Source organism: Tubulanus polymorphus, chromosome 2, assembly GCF_964204645.1.
Source record: "Tubulanus polymorphus chromosome 2, tnTubPoly1.2, whole genome shotgun sequence".
Taxonomy (NCBI): domain Eukaryota; kingdom Metazoa; phylum Nemertea; class Palaeonemertea; order Tubulaniformes; family Tubulanidae; genus Tubulanus; species Tubulanus polymorphus.
In genome coordinates this window covers 9155501-9173313 of record NC_134026.1, presented here as the reverse complement: position 1 = coordinate 9173313, position 17813 = coordinate 9155501, and the positions used below count along the sequence as shown (strand labels likewise).

Genomic DNA, 17813 nt, shown 5'->3' with positions numbered 1-17813 from the left:
CGAGGATATATGTTTCTGGAAACTGATCGAAACTAGATGTGGATACAGTAGACTCAAGTAGAGTCATATCTATTAAATTAGGACTGGTGAAAAGTTTGGATATAAATGAGATTGGATTAGTGAACCTATAACATTATGGATTTCATCATAAGGAATAAAAATTTCTATGAAAATTTGTTCACTAGGCTTATACTCTAATTCACTATCATTCTTATCAATCCATTCTCTTGAACAATTTGATGTCATATGAAAAATGAAGTAAAGAGATAGGAAAAAGTGGCCAAGTTATCGTAGTCAACATACGTCCTTTGAATTTAACACTTTATTTAACTTTAAAGAGCGGTTAGTAAATTTGGAGTAAAATTCCTCATCTTACTCATCTTATTCTTGTGTTTCACCAAAAAATAATATTGAAGCTAAAAGGTACGTACCCTCGAACTGTAAAAATACTGGATTCTTCTGCCAGCTTGATGATGTCCGATACAATATTCTCATCTTGTAACATCAAAATGCCCCACTGAGAACTGCCGAGGTGACCCTGAAATTGTGACAAGATATTCACTGGAAACACATTCAAACACACCATTTATCGTATTATCAGAAGGAAACATACCACTGCCCATAGAGCTGTTTTCAGTGCCAGCACTTCATCATCAGCGTAAGCGTATTGGTATCGAATTGTCTCGAAGTATTCACTTAAATACGGCTGAAATAGTATTATATAGTGGTTAGAAGGGATTTTCAATATCTCATATACATAATATTGTTTATTAGCCAAAGTTTAAAGATTGCATCATAGTGTAATAGAGTTCAAAATAGCATGCGCTTCGGAAGCAATTTTTGATTGTCGCAGTGAATTTACTTCAATTTTGTCAAAAACATAGTATAGAAAGAAAAAAACGTCAGTGAATTATTGCCGTGGCTTTTGCCGGTGCAGTCGCTACAGTTCCAATGCCACTGAATAGTAATAGGTTATTGTAATAAGATCTAGTATTTCCAGAATGTTCTTTTATATTCTAGCATTATCTTATTCTTTCCAGAAGATTATATAGCCATTTCTACCATATTCAGGAACATCGAAGAGCATTTCGAATGAATGTTCTGGAATTTCTAGAACATATCCTGCATAGGTTTCATATGAATAACGAATGATTTAGCTTAATCAGTTAAGTTTTACAGTTTTACAGTTCCACTTTATAGTCCAGAAGCAATAGTCTTCATGAGCATAAGCGACATAATTCATTGTAGTAGAGAAGATACATCAAAATCAACTTAAAAATATCACAAACCGTGTATTATCACGAAGAAAGTGTGGTAGGTGGATATTTGGAAGTCTACTGACTTAATAGTATGGATTCTCATGAAAAAGGACTCAGAAATTGGTTTACCATTCATTGGTTGTTCCTGTAAAACTTACCTAAGTCATTACCCCATGAGTCATCGAATTGCTTAAATCGTAACTATTTTTGAGTCAAAATTTGTATATCCAATTAAATAATATTAAGTGTAAGTTGTCATTTGGATAATTCATGATCGTCCGCCAACTATGACAACTTGAGCGAGTTTCACAAACAAACTGAGAATTTTGACTCGGATAAGAATTTGATGGATCAATCATAGCTCTCCAAAAGTTATACATAATGTTGGAATAAAATAAGCAATTAACTACAATAGAATTAACAATTAACTACAGCAATGTTGACAACAAGGGAGATGAAGTCATTGTTTCTGTCACTGGATTTGCTCATTCTAAATCATAAAGCCAGAGTAAATCGGTCAGCCCATGAATATGAAAATGAGCCCTTGCGGTTATACTTGTACATCCAGTGACAATATGATTTCAATTGTTACCAAGGCACATAAGACCTACTAAAGAATCAATGAAGAAGCGGAAAAATGAACCACCCTCCTCGGTAAGAAATCAAATTATTTTTTATCATATTTGTACCTGATTTTGAAGCAGACGATATCCAGCCTTGTGTTGAACTAACTGACCATAAAAATGCAAAGGCACAAAGACATCTTTTTTCACTTTCCTGAAAGAGGAAAACCACCATATTCGTCAAAAGACCAAATCCTAGTAATCAAAATATTCCATTTTCATGATAAATACTTCAATATTCGAAGGCTGTGCTGGGCTAACTCATTAAACAAATCAACCACTAAAATTTTAAGATCTAACAATCAATTCTTACTCGTCATCTCCTGTGTTAATCTGGTCTCAGCCTATTCTTACCTCGCCCCAGTACCCTGGAATACTTTACCGAAGCTTTTTATAAAACTGCTTTCAGTTTTCTGTGTTCCCTTTTTGTGTATCATGATTGGCCAAAGAGCATATTTCATATGGATTTTAGGCTGAATAAATTATCATCATTACTATGATTAACTCATAATTTTTCTAGTTCAAGATGTTTTTCCGGTTTCCAAATGTTTATTTACAATCCTCTGATTTTGTTATAATAAACATGATAAAATATCATTTGACAAAGATAAACAGACATGGCAGATAGAGATTTTGGTACTGACCCCGCTGGAGATTTTGCATTTTCTGAGTAGTAAAGTATGTAGTAAGTTCCTTTCTCATAGCTTGTTAGAGCTTCTTGTAACCGCTCTTCGACTATCCCGACGTAACGCGCGTTGAAACCCTGTGAGAGAGACAAATGAATACAACAACTGCTGAATCGATATCAAATTCAATGACGTCAGAGACGTTAAAACAAAGTTTCTGTGATGGATATTCCTAGTTGAAGCCCCATTATGCTGCATGCACACACAAACGTACAAAACCTATGTGGTTTACTGGTACGTTTTCACTTGATTACCAGTAAACAAGAGAAAAGACCAATAACAATCAAGCGTAACTCGGAGAGCGCCCAACATTAATACCATGGAAGCCGAGATGTCCAAACCAGATATACCACTAGCATAAAACTAGCAAATTTCTAATTGAGAAACAAGGCAGCCAACATTATGGTGCATTATGGTGCATAGCTGTTTTCAGTCTTCAAATGAAAAGGACATATACTGACTCCTACGTACCTTTCTCCATCTATCGAGTTCATTTTGTACGTATTTTGCATCCGACAGATACTTGAACCCACTCGGGATGGACACGAATCGAATGAGCATCAAAGAACCTTCCTCTCTCAAATGGAGGAGACTTGGACGGAGTTTGACTACCATGTGCAAATTTACCTAAGAGAAAATGAATTCTGTATATAAACCGAAATGAAACCTATAACAAAATAGTTTATACCGGTATCGCGTGAATGAATGGATTTCCCTTTGAATAATCATTTTGATCATTGCCTTAAAAAATTCGAAGATTTCTTCAGATTTTACACAGTACTGGCATGAAACAAATATGAAAAACCTCTTTTTACAATTACTAATAGACACGGCAGATTTTATGTAATTACCCTGCTGGAGACCCTTGCATTTTCTGAGAAGTAAGGTATGTCATAGATTCCTTTTTCAAGATTTCTTCAGTTTTAACATTATGATTAGATAGTTTGCATATGAAGATCATAAAATCATTGGATGTTCAAATGCCAGTATGGGAAAATAGGGAAGAATTGGTGAAATTGTTGTAGCTGCATTTAGACATTAACCCATTAGCACTCGGGAATTTCACTATGCAGTGTCAATTACTCCTCAAAAAATTCAAGAGAAAAGCCAAGTTCATCACGATACCAAATACATGTAGCTTATTTAGCTGTTTATTTCCATGCATTACAAGTTCGTGTTATTTTGAAGTAAATAGTCAAGGCTTTCATGTGATGTAAGATTTGATGATGTGGGCCACCAAAATCGTGTCCTTTTGGCTCCCCAAATTCACCCAAAGTTACTTGGATTTGAAGTGAGCACTCAGATGTGTCATGTTCATACTCAAAATTGAAATAGGAGGATGTTGATTTCTGTTCAGTATTTCGAGGACTTGGGTGTCTAGTTTATCATATTAAGCTATTGGGTTTGAATCCCACTATAACTGTTTTCGTGCAGTATACGAAACTAGGGGTCCAGGGACGCCATGCCCACTTGGGAAGTGGTTTCAAATGCTCATCTATCTAACAATTTCAATATTCAATGCCCCCTGGTGACCATATACTTAAAACCAATGACCCCGAAACTCACCACAATCATAGAACATATCAGCAGCTACGATTTCGTAATCGATTGTGATAACAAAATATGCCTCATCACTAATTTCATATGGACATACTAAGTTATTCTACAATTCAACGCCCCCTAGAGACCATATGCAAAATGACCTTGAAACTCACCACAATCATAGAACATGTCATGAGCTACAACTTTGCAATTGATCATGGTAACAAAATATGCTTAGGTACCAATATAATAAGGAAATACTAAGTTATTCTACTATTCAACGCCCCTGGTGACCATATAGAATAACTATTGTCCTTAAAACTCACCACAATCATAGAACATGTCATGAGCTACAACTTTGCAACTGATTGTGGTAACAAAATATGCATGGGTACAAATATGATTTAGAAATAATAAGTTATTGTATTATTCAACACCCCCTGGTGGCCATATACAAAAAGCAATGACCTTGAAACTCACCAATATCATAGAACACATTATGAGCTACAACTTTCCAATTGATTGTGCTAACAAAATATGCTTAGGCATCAATATAATGTGGAAAAACTTTCTTCAACCTACGAATGAGTACCGATGACGTCAAGATGGCCGCCAATCGCGTGATAATTGGGTAATCAAAAATACCTTTCTCAGGTATTAAAGATCCCTTTCCATAAAGCCACTACAAATTGCAATAAAAAATGGCAAACCAGTAGAAAGCTACTGAATTCAGACGAAAATTGTCATTTTTTGGTACAAAAAAAGTTCATAGGACGGCCATCTTGAGTCTTATCGACCCAATATTTCTTATGCTGATGTACCCTAGGGAGAGTCAAATACATACGAAAGATCAAGATAATTGATGAAAGCGTCTTCAAAATTTCCCTCAAAAACCTCAAAAATGTGTAAAAAGTGCTGATACATGTGTAACCCAAATATCAAGACATTACATCGAGGCGTCTTGAAAACTTCCCAAAGTAACTGGATTCCGTCTACGGACGGGCGACGGACGAAAAGTGAATGCAATAGCCCGCTGGGACTAAAGTCCCAAGTGGGCTAAAAAGTGCCAGGCGGATTTGGGCAGCTTGAGGAGCAATAGGCAAAGGCGGACACCGGTGACTTGAGTGCTAACGGATTAAAAGTAATTTCTTTCGGATACTGGTATTCTAGTTCGGGTTTTGCAATTATTCTTTATCAACCCAGCTGCTTTCCGCATTTACGAGGCCGAAAGTAAAATTTTCAGCAGAATGAAGAAAAGTATGCTTATCCAATGAATTTGACTTACCTCATCTTCACAGGCTTCCTCTATCACAGACAACGCTTCCAAAGCTACAACACTACTCTCATCATACAACTGAGTCACTAATAATTCCATACCCCAGCTACTTATAAATGGTACGTCAGCTCTCAGTAACACTCTCATGAACTTAGCAGCATAGAGCCTGGCATTCTGAAAATCATTTGTAAGCCACATGTAAAACATTGTATGCATGGTATATTGCCGACAATATTGGCTGATAAACCTATGTACGATGGACATGTTCAGCGTATTTTTGAGGGATTGATTCTAAACATTATGCTGGGTGTCCTTATCATCCGATAAAGAATTCCTCCCTCTTTACATTTTCAAGATAAATATACCGATATTGACTTGAAGATCCTCAAAGGACACAATCAAGTAGATTCAGATCAGGTAAATCAGCACATACTTTTCAAAAATTTCTGCAGAAAAAGATGAATAAATGGTTTACTACCTCTGAAGTGGCGGTTAAAGCTTGCGTAAGGATGAGACGAGACAGACCTTGACGAGTATAATTCAGACTAGATATAATCAATTTAATATAAATATCGTGAGTTGTAACTGTGACCAAGTCGACCAACCTAAAATAAAATTGAGTGATATTTCACAAAACTTGCTCGTACATATTCCAGAATGATCAACCAGTCCTTAGAATGACCGGTCCAGTGATATATTAAACATCAGGACCCAGTTCCACAGTTCTGAGTTAATTTTAACTCTAGAGTTAACTCATTGAAAATCAACTAACTTTAACTCAGAGTTAACTCTAACTCACAACTGTGGAACTGGGTCCAGTGTTTTGGTGACTTCATTTTTTGGCAAGTTCATAAATAAGAGGTGCTGCATGCCCACTTGGAAAGTGGTCTGAATTGTCCAACAATCCAAGGGTGGATCCAGGGTGATTTTTGAGACTTGTACAAGTCTATAAAATCTTCTTTGCCCTTTTTCATTTTATCAACCAACTTCATTGGTACGTTTCAGTCAGTAAACCTAATACAATCTTATTGCCTGTTCAGACATCAAAGTGCCCTTTTGGGTTCTGGATACGCCCCTGCAATCTGATAAATTCAAAATTCAAAAACCCCCAGCTAAACTTACACAGAAACCAATGACCTTGAAACTTGCCATACTCAGATTGCTCTAAGACTTAATATGAAAGCGTATGGAAAACTTTTTATGAAAAGTGAATTCTGTCTACGGACAGATGGATGGATGACGGATAATGAAAATACAATAGCCTGCAGGAACTTTAGTTCCAAGTAAGCTAAAAAATGGTATAAGTTTTTTTTAAAATACTTACAATTGCACAGTTCCAGATTGTTCGAGCAGTTTTTCACCGCGAATTGAATTCGAAAAACGTCCAATGAATAAGAAATAGTCCCTACAAGCACGTGTTGATACGTTGGACGGGCTGAACAAAGCGTTCTGAGGCGCTTTCTCATGTCGAATCTACAAAACAACAAAAGAAGACAAATTAAGCCTTTCACTACTGATTAATCAATGCTTGCAGAGCTGGATATAATTTGAAAATACTGTACAATTACTCACTAGTGTTTTGAATAATGGGCATAACGCTTTAGTGCGACTACACGGCAGTGCAGTGTATGGTTAATTACTAATATCTAACTGTCTTTGACAGGAGCTGTCATTCATCATTAGTGATAAAAACTAATCATTAATTACATCAATACATTGTGGAGCGGTGTACGAGTCAAGTCCATCGCCGATTTATACATCACACGGTGTTGTAGATGCACTGACAGGTTAAGACTAATTACAACTACAATGAGAGATCTGGCTTTTGTTTTGTTGATTTTTGATTAAGCAAATTGCTAGGATCTGATGATGTTGAAGGGGCTTCAATTCGATACATCATTAGCATAGCTTATTTTGCCTCCGGGAACCATACCATAGTACTTACCTCTCGCAGGTAATGGCTTATGTCTGCCAACCACTCACTAATGATAATATCACTTTCAGCCTACAAAATATTACAATTTTGGTTAATGACCTTGGAAAAATTCTAAAAAGAAACATTTAAAACGAATTCTAAATATTTCAAAATGGCAGTAAGGGGCTCTCTCCCTTTCAATCAATATTGCTATGATAATTATGTTTCAAATCTGATACCAGCGGCGTTGAAGGTTAAGATATAATAGAACGGCTGTATGTCCAGTATCATTGTATTGTTAGTACACATTCAATACGCAATAAATTGTCATTTGACAATATGTTGTCATCAAATGGCCAAATCTCCACTTACCTCACTACATTGCAACAAGAAGTCGATAAGCAGACATCCGTATTCGGTAAATCTAGCGGCATCCTCGTGTTCGAGATGGAGACAGGCGAATAAACGATTACTCGGTCGGTAAAAGAAAACGATCCTTCGTACGAATCTGAAACGATAAATTAACAAACAATGCACGGACTAACCAACCTTTCGGATTCAAACCGATAGCTTGCTATCTCTATATGCCAATTACCTAATGTGGGTTTGGTCGACAAGACTTCTTAAGCCGTCGCTTGGCCACTGGAAAAAAACATCTTTGTTGTTAAGACTGAATCGAAACTCCATGGCAGGGTGAATAACCGGAATAAAATACAAATGAAAACTGCTTTACTTTAAGTAAATATGCCATCAATTCCCAGTTCCATTCGGAGCTATCAACACAAGTTAACACAAGCGAATCTCGAATCACTTTCTCAACCATATCTACATTATCTGGCTATAAAATAGACATTAAAAACACCTAATAAACCGGCTGGTTCTACATTCATGCATTGGTATATGTCCAAATAATAAGTAATTTCATCAACTACCCAATATTGAATCAGGTCAGGGGGCCATTTAGGCCCGCTTTAACGGTTCTTGGTTAAGGTTTGATTCTACTAGGGTCAAAACATTGGACACCGAGTTAATTTTCACTGCAGAGTCCAAGTTAAACGAGAAGTGTGGAACTGACAGCAGAAAAATAACATAACAATGCAAGCAATTACGACCAGGTTATCTTTAACCAACTCTTGAGCAACTGGCTGCTTTATAGAGAACTTGGTTAAACATTATGTGCAAAGCTTCAATTCGCTCACTGTCGCCACATTGCCAAGTATTCAGTTATTTAAGGTACATATGTATTATCACTAAACATGTTATATGAGGAATGAACAGTTACCAGTATTTACCCCGATTGAGTCAATGTAACAAATTCATTTTATGCAACAATGCTACTAACTGCTAAATTGTTTTCATCGATTATCTAATTAACTTGGGATTATTTTGTGGAAAACCTGTTTCAGAAAAACTTTTTAGCAAGATGCCAGTCCTCATTACGATCCAAGTTACGTACATTCCTATATAAGCAAGTTTGTGTTTTGATACCTTTCTGAGATATTGCGCGTGTTTCTCTTCTACCGTATAAGTATCGTCCTGTTTACCATCCACGTTATCACGAGTTTGACTCAGAATTTGTTCCATATACATGCTACACGGTACCGGGCCACGTTTACTGAGACTATGCATCGTATTCAGACAGTTCACTGCCGTGCTTGCACGACTACAAAAACCAAATATGAATAAATAAATACTGATGATTAAGCAGTCAAGGGTCATTATATACCCTGTCCTTCAACTTATTTTGGAAAATGGGCAACACATATTGATTGACCTTAATGTCATGGCATTGTAAGGGAGTAATATAAAACAATGGCATACTCATTTCAAGAAGCCTAGCAAAATTTCTCCCCGAAGTTTTTTCAGGGATTAGAAAGGAATGCTGTTGGATACCTATGTTGTTGGATATGACTAACTCATGAGACCTTTTTTATTTACTTGGCGTACAGTTCCGCCACTGCCTGCTCCTACGCCCTGACAGATGGACAAAGGCAACTAAACCACAATAGTCCTTGCAGCCTCCCATCCAAGGGGTTAAAGAAGGCCTGAGCAGAGATGTAACATTTTTTCTGTATATAACACCTTAGAAAATATATATCATTCAGACCTTCATATTGCACAATATTATTCGCTTAATAAATACAGTAAAATCATGACTTACTTTCTAATGTTGGCAGCGATATCTGTAGCAGTGGCAAGATTGATCAATGATGGTAGAGTTTGAGTGTGTTGACGGCAATCATGTGGGAGACACTTGTTCGCTAATTTCAAAAGTTCACCTAGAAGTATAGTTGCTCGTACAGCCACTTGAGGTTCGCTAGTCGTGATCACCTCAACCAAACTCTAAAACATCAAATTAACCATCTAGGTTGTTAACTACCAGTCAACCATCCCTGTGGGGTGTTAGGGGTGGACCTTGCCTCAATTTGTCCTCATAAGTGGGTTTAAGCCAAACTAGGGGTCCAGGGACATCATACCCACTTGGGGGTATGATGACCAAATGCTCAACAATCTAACAATTTCAATATTCAAGGCCCCCTGGCGATCATATACAAAAACCAATGACCTTGAAACTCACCACAACCATAGAACATGTAACGAGCTACAATTTTGCATTGATTGCAAGAACAAAATATGCCCAGGTACCAATATAATATGAAAATACTAAGTTATCTTCCATTCAACGCTTGCTGTTGACCATATGCAAAACGCAATGACCTTGAAACTTACCACAGTAATAGAACATGTCATGAGCTACAATTCTGCAATGGATTATGGTAACTAAATATACCTCCCTACCAATAGAGTAAGGAAATCAACATTCTACGGAAAGTTATTCTACTATTCAACGCCCCCTATATATAAAAAAAACCAATGACCTTGAAACTCGCAGCAATAATAGAACTAAACATGACCTACAACTGTGCATCAAGATTGTACAAAAAATGCATAGGTACCAATATAAATAGACAAACTGTATATTATTCAATATTTAATCAACTCCTCCTGGTGGTAAGACAAAGAATTGGGTGATTCCAATTCCATGTGAGGAGATGTATGACAGAGCTAATAACAATCAAATATCAAGATTACAAGTTAAAACCAATTAATTTTCACCTCACTAAAAATGAGTACTGGTGACACTAAGATTGCAGCCAATAGGGAAGTTTCCAGTTACCAGTCGCCATTTTGAGGCAGTCCCCAGGTCCCACATTGTTGGACAGATAAAAACTAAAACCTTAAATGCGACTAATTGTCGTCCATCCCTCTTTTGGCACTGAATCTAAACTTGTAAATCGTCAGAAAGGTGACAATTTCTATTTCTGATGGTGTTTATTTCACTTTTGTCAGCTGCAACAATCGGACACAGTTACAGTTTAAAAAAGATACATCACATTTAGGAAGGGGCCTCAAAAAAATTGGTAATTTTGTATCATTGGCTGTAACTTTTTCATTTTTTTGAGATACAATGTAGATTTTTTCACTGAAGATATAGATTTATCTGAGGATTTCGTTGATACTGCAATTGTAAAAACATCTTCCTAGAAACGTCTGTGGCCACTAGTTGAGTCAAGCACGTGAGTAGTCGACCATCGATTTTTTATAAACAATGTAGAAAAATTTCTAGAAATATTGGCGTTATTAAGAGAATTTCATATATTCCCTCGCATTATATTTCAGCTAGATATTTCTATATTACCAATACTGTTATACCATCTGGACTAATACATTCCCTAGCTATTTGAATGATTTATTTCTACTTTACAAAAATGGTAAGAATCATTTCAAAAAGTGGCTTCTGGGACCACACCTCACCATTATTTAAATCTTTGAATACTGAAATTGGATGATATAGCTAAATTTTCTATTGGAAAATTTATGAACCTATATTCAAATTCAAAGCTCCCGATGTTTTCACAAATTTCTTTAATAAAATATCAGACTTACACAATATTAATCTAAGAAACTCAAATAATATTGGTTCAGAACATTTTAATACTCAATGAAAGTACGACTCCTTCAAAATCAAAGGACCCAAATTATGGAATTAATTTTAAAAAGAAATTACAGAATCTAAGTCAATACACATTTTTAAAAGAAAATGCAAACATTTCTTGCTTTCTGATTAATTTTTTGTTTTCTTTTCTGAATCATTTTCAATTAAAGTTAATCCCTCCAACTAGATACATCAATAATACGCACTGGATACATGCGTGCGTGTATATATATTTCGGGTGAATGTGTGAGTGAATGTTGTTTTAGGAGAGTGCAAGGTGAAGGTCTCAGGGCATACAAGCGCCTCAAGCTTTTTCCTGAAACCTTGCAGATTTATTACAGTTATCACAAATGTAACCTTTATGTAATTTATGTAACTTATAAAGCATATCAATATTTCATAATTAATAATTGTACTCTATTCAGGAATAATAAAGATAATATTATTCTATATTTCAATATTCATTCATTGCATTCATCCTAGTACCCAGAATTTATCATTATGCTGTTTCATCCTTCCTTGTACACGTTCATATTACTTGATAATTCATGGTGCATTATTTATTGCGCCGTTGTACACGGTATTTTCGTCATCTGTTCGATGTGATCAGTTACAGAATAAAGAAAATGACCACATCTAAACTCCTAATTCTCGTGGTTGCGATACTACTGAGCCACTGTGGTATCATATCAGAAATTATTGAAATCGAAACAACGCCTTGGAGTTCAGAAAGTAACTTACTGGATTATCAGAAATACCGGTCACTCAGTGGTAGTCCGATGTTCCAATCTGGAATAGTAGGCGATAAGCGGTGTCCAAACCGACACAGCAATATCCTCAGACGCATTTACTACGGTTGCCCGTCAGTGTGTCGCTGTTATTACAAAGATGGGTAAGTTGAAATTAATTTTTGTATCTATCATTGCCGGGGTGGATCTATATCGGAGAAATGTAAACTCAAGACGAAGCATATGGGGCAGACTACTTAGTGTTGAAATACCCCGCAAAGATACATTTTTTTCGGAGTGTCAAATTGTAGGCATTAACGATCATTGCCTAGAAAAAAGGCAACCTCAATTGGAAGGCAGGGTCCGAACCCCAAATACACCGCACCCCTAGATCCACCCTGACTGTTTCTATAACCACTGCAATTTGATTGAAAGTCATTGATTTAAAGAGATTTATTGGATTTGAAAGAAACTTTATTCGTAACACCAGCACCTGAACCTATTTTTCAGCTCTTTTGATGTCGCTAACTGCACGAATAAAGGACTCACGAAGTTCCCCCGAATAAAGAACAACATTAATATTCTTGACTTATCGAAGAATATGATAAAAAGCATAAAACCATTCCGTCGATTAACAAGATTGATGGTACTAATATTACAGGAAAACGCATTGAGTTCTCTGGTGGGACGCGAGTCACTTCATTATCTACCGAATCTGATAAAGCTCGATGTTTCATGTAATCCAGTACAGTTTATTGACTAACATGCTCTCATGAAGAATAAGCAGCTGAGAGTGTTCGCCTACAATTTCATTCTGTTCACCAAGCACACAGCAAGGATTATGGAAGAAGTGTTTCATTAAAAGCACACTGTCAAGGATATTCATAACTTATTTTATTCTTTGCAATTGCAAAAAAGTTGTTTATACAAGGAAGAGAAGGTAGTACGTAACACATCTTAAGTAGGCCTAATAAATTTTGAAATGAAATACATATCATCATTATAAATTATAAGCCTCCAAATAAATCATAGTGAATGTTGTTTTAGGAGAGTGCAAGGTGAAGGTCTCAGGGCATACAAGCGCCTCAAGCTTTTTCCTGAAACCTTGCAGATTTCATTCTGTTCACCAAGCACACAGCAAGGATTATGGAAGAAGTGTGTCATTCAAAGCACACTGTCAAGGATATTCATAACTTATTTTATTCTTTGCAATTGCAAAAAAGTTGTTTATACAAGGAAGAGAAGGTAGTACGTAACACATTTTAAGTAGGCCTAATAAATTTTGAAATGAAATACATATCATCATTATAAATTATAAGCCTCCAAATAAATCATAGTGAATGTTGTTTTAGGAGAGTGCAAGGTGAAGGTCTCAGGGCATACAAGGTTTCGTTAAATCAAAAGCATCTCAGATGTCATATTTATATTTTTGTTGCTGAAGCTGAAATTAAATCTAGCTGTATCGGGAGATGAGAAAGTATTCTAAGTTCCATACAAACTCTGTCCGGATTTTCAGGATTCAAAGCCAAGACCTAAGACCTAAGGCTAAAAAATTGATACCTTGTCTCTCCACTCATTACTGACCTTGAAAGTTGACACAGCTGGCCACCTATCTACCCTGTACATTACTTTTTTAAACCATGATCAATGATATTTTACTATTTCAGACACGGCAGTTCTAGAAATGAACTGATAAATATTATAACATTTTGCAACTACAGAGATTCTTTCTGCGTGGTCGGGTTAGTAACAAGTGCGACATTCTGATGAAATGTCTATCTATTCTCACACTACAGTACACCAGTCCGACATAACCAATATGAACATGAACGTGTGAGTATTATCTATTCGCTGGACAAAGGCGAAAATCAAAGTTCCCTCGTAGCATCGTTCTATCGGTGATACACCTTTAACCACGCCATATGAGAAAGCGTGCTGATTGCGGCTCCCCTACCACGTCACCGTCTCATCATGAACCTTAGCGTCACAAGCAGTAGCGCAGTGGACAATAGGCTGGATCCCACACATAGGCAGGATTGTAGCGAGTCACCCGCAGTAAACGATGGGTTCGAATACAATTATATGCTACACGATATTGGTCGACTTGTATGGTGTTTTTAATGCAAATTAGAATTGTTTAAAATTCAACTGCATATCGATACAAATGATTTTTCGTCAAAATAATCCCGAGTATATGCATAATTAATTTTAGTTCAAATATTTTCAAACAAATCTTTTTTCATTTAAGAGAATATCCTTTATCTAAAGATTAACGGCTTCGTTGATTTTGGTGAGCTGTACATGTTACTAAAATGAGGGCACTATCATCACAGCTCCACAGTAAATACTGCCAACTACGCCACGCAATTTTCAGCACAGTAAATGAACAAGAGCCCCAAGGGGCACTATGGCCAGCCTGTCAGCTTTTCATAAAATGGCAAATGATGCATTCTGTGGGTTAAATTTGTCGAAATACACTCCCAGCTCGATAGACTAGTCAATCCCAGGCTAATTATTTACACAATTCAATCGTGCTTTCATAAGTAGCACAGACAGCGACTGGAGCTGGCAGGAACAAATACCTCAGATGAATCTTTACCCTTGGTCTTCGTGATTTTAATGTGGAATAGAATTGAATTTTCTGAAATTTGCTCAATAAAACAAAATTGAATTGGATTTGCTGTTTATCTTTGTTCAATAAAGTAAAATTGAATTGGATTTGATATTTTTTTTGCAGAATAAAATTTTATTGAATTTTCAGTTTGAGCACATGGCTAATTAGCATATCAAGGTCATCCATCCGGTTTGAGAAAAAGCTATTTTTCCCGTAATTTGCATAATTGTCAATATTTTCTGTAGTGCAAATAAAAATATTCCTCCCAAAAACCAAATCAACTAAAGATTTCACAGAAATCGATATTGAAATACAATTTTAGATCTTAAAATAAAACCCGATAGTAAAACGGTAGACGATACCGCGGGTTCACGTGAACACCTGCTGATCTCTGCAGCTAAACCAATCATAGAGGATTGGCTCTTCATGATTGGCTTTTTAAAACAGATATTTTTGCTATCAGATTTTCGCGAAAAAGCTCATATAAATTTTAATGAGGCCCTCTTTCAAAATTCAGCTTCGTAGGGGTTGGAGAACGGATAATGCTCTAATGAATGATTTGTATAAATATATGCTCAGTTTCAGTCAAAGAGTCTTAGCTCTGGAAACCATGTCATCTAAATCCGCTCCATTTGTATAGTAACAGGCTCAGCCTACAGCTGGCCTAAAAAGTCATTGTCAATTTTATTTCTTCTTTTGTAGTTTTCTCATTGAAGAATTTATGTTGTATCAGTAATATATAAAAAGCCTACTTGTAAATTCGACAGCAAATGTTGTACAATTCTGCTCGTGTTGTTTACGTTATTAGATCAAGATGGCGTCACACTACATCACTAAAAATCTCAAAAAAAGGCATGAAATTGCCAATTTACCCAATTTAGACTTCATCAATAGCCTTCAAAAGCAGTTGCCATTTAGCTGCCTTTATAACAGCCAACTTAACGCAGACCTTAGCCCGTGAATCATTTCACCGAGATAGCGGTCAACACGAATTCAGCACTCCGTTTTACACTAATAAAAGATCCATCAGGAATTCCAGGTCGTATATCGAGCTAAAAAAGAAATCGAAGATGGATGGCCAAATTGGCAGCCATACCTGAAAGCCACTGACCTCCCTATTCAATAGGCATGAACAGCTTAAAATACCTACCCTGATCCTCACACCAAATTTTGTGGAAATCCATCGAGAATTGCGAGCTACATCGTGCAAACAAGAAATTCAAGATGGCCACCCTGGCAGCCATATTTGATCATCAATGACCTTTATTTTCAAGAGCGGACCCAAATCTTCATGGTAATTTTCAAAAAGATCCATCGCGAATTGTATGCTGTGGCCTTATGCAATGTAACTGACAGGAAAGGAGTCAATTAAGATTCGACTTTTTAAAAACCAGCACAGATGTCTATTCAAATTAGATGTAATTTAAGAATACAGTTTTTCTCAGTTTGTTGTTTGCATTGCGCGCACGTGGTTTATATTATTGTTTACACAGTACCCGTGTCTGTCAATAATCTTACTTGATTCATATACTAAAATGCTTACTATGAAAACTATGAGATGAATCAATCCAGAATTTTTCAGCAGAATATCAGACACTAGATACCTTTCTGTAAAGGTTTCTGTAAAGGTTTATTTGCTGAATGTCATTAACAATTAGTTATGATATTTTATTCATAACTTACCTCTAATAGTCTAGCTGTTATGAATGACAACAAAAGTAAGGCTAAATGATTTTCGACTAAATTCATTCTACAATGGAATACGGACAGTTCAATTCAGATTTTGGCCAAAGACTGGCTGAATTTGCGAAAATATAAGCCACTGCCATAGTTTACCTGCATTTGGCTTTGTGCGGTAAGAGGTCGGTTCCTTCTTGTGCGACGAAACCATCATTTAGAGCCCACGATCGCTTCATCCGTGTTGAACCTGCTTTCAATAAAACAACACACTAAGAGATTTATCAGAGTGCTTCATAACGAATGTGACCAGACATTGGTAGCCCTAGCCTATATCTCTAACCGTGTGTATATCGTCACACCCAATCTACTACTATCACTCAGCATTGATTTATGTGACCAGATACCCAATTGCTCCTGGGTGGAGAGGCATCGGGGAAGGGATTTAGTCTTTTCTAGGGAATTTTGGAGCCACGACCAAGCAGTCCAGTTAAATGCTCTAACCATTTATCCACAACACTGCCGAAGTCATTCAGAGATCAAATTTATAGAAGAAATACCCGGTTAGTATTCTCATCAGCTGATCTGATAGATCTAGCAGTCCTCCTCCAATCCCCAGAGGCATTGACTGGCAAAAGCCAATCTTGAGTATAATCGAAAAATACCTGTGGATCTGTCTTGAATAAGATACCTACCATATTTGCAAATCACAGATCTTTATAGCATGTAATAATACCAGGTAGGACACTATTTGGTTGCTATTCCTTGTTTAAAATCAATGTATGAAGTTGGTAAAGAGAATAATGTCACTTACAAATGCTGAGCAAAGCTACGTTGAAATCATCAGTTTTCACTGGGAGTGGAATATAGAAAATATCGTACAATAAATCCAAAATCCATGTCTACAACAGAAAACAAAAAATTCACAGATTATAGTAAGCAAAATCCCAATGGCACTGATTTCACAATTGAAGCATTTATAAAAATTCATTCATCGATTTAGGCCAACCGTTTCACAAAATAGACCCAAAGTCATCACTCACAGTTCAATGCACACATATCACTTTGAATTGAAAAGTTGCAAGAAATGCTACGTAAAGAATTTAGCCCGGTCTTATCACCCATTTTCATCAGGCAAGGAATCGAAGCGATGAAAACAATTTCACTTACCCGCGTCTGCATGTTGGGCAAGAATAGAGTTCCGATTAACGACTGCAGTCCGTTTCCATCCGGCCGGCAAAGTCGAACCATTCCTGGCCATGATCTGAACATTGTAACTAAAGCTAGTTTACTGGCAGTATAGCGCTTATCATTCTCTTCACTGAAAATAATAACCTGATATAGTTCTTGAGACTGCAGATACAGTTGATACTATATGAAAACATATAGAGTTGAATTTGGTTAAGGCATCATCGAATAACGGAAAGTCGTCACATTACTTGAGTCATCACTATTTTTGAGTCGCAATTTGTGTATTTCCAGTTCAATTTACTATG

General features: G+C 36.5%; 1 protein-coding gene across 5 annotated transcripts in view; it reads right to left on the bottom strand.

Annotated features, from left to right (window-relative positions):
* The window catches only part of LOC141898265 (rapamycin-insensitive companion of mTOR-like), a 38268-nt gene that overhangs the window by 7005 nt on the left and 13450 nt on the right, over window positions 1–17813 (bottom strand). For 3 of the 5 annotated variants that reach the window (XM_074784094.1, XM_074784097.1, XM_074784096.1), the window contains exons 7-24: window positions 17488–17638; window positions 17132–17219; window positions 16477–16570; window positions 16324–16390; window positions 9463–9644; window positions 8790–8964; window positions 8035–8139; window positions 7897–7943; window positions 7674–7809; window positions 7332–7391; window positions 6711–6859; window positions 5865–5991; window positions 5396–5560; window positions 3040–3195; window positions 2527–2645; window positions 1949–2036; window positions 614–706; window positions 432–538 (exon numbers count right to left, since the gene is read on the bottom strand). In XM_074784094.1, coding sequence (XP_074640195.1) covers window positions 432–538; window positions 614–706; window positions 1949–2036; window positions 2527–2645; window positions 3040–3195; window positions 5396–5560; window positions 5865–5991; window positions 6711–6859; window positions 7332–7391; window positions 7674–7809; window positions 7897–7943; window positions 8035–8139; window positions 8790–8964; window positions 9463–9644; window positions 16324–16390; window positions 16477–16570; window positions 17132–17219; window positions 17488–17638 — 2109 coding nt within the window. The remainder of the gene's footprint in view (window positions 1–431; window positions 539–613; window positions 707–1948; window positions 2037–2526; window positions 2646–3039; window positions 3196–5395; window positions 5561–5864; window positions 5992–6710; window positions 6860–7331; window positions 7392–7673; window positions 7810–7896; window positions 7944–8034; window positions 8140–8789; window positions 8965–9462; window positions 9645–16323; window positions 16391–16476; window positions 16571–17131; window positions 17220–17487; window positions 17639–17813) is intronic. The other 2 variants (XM_074784095.1, XM_074784098.1) reach the window with 2 other exon arrangements.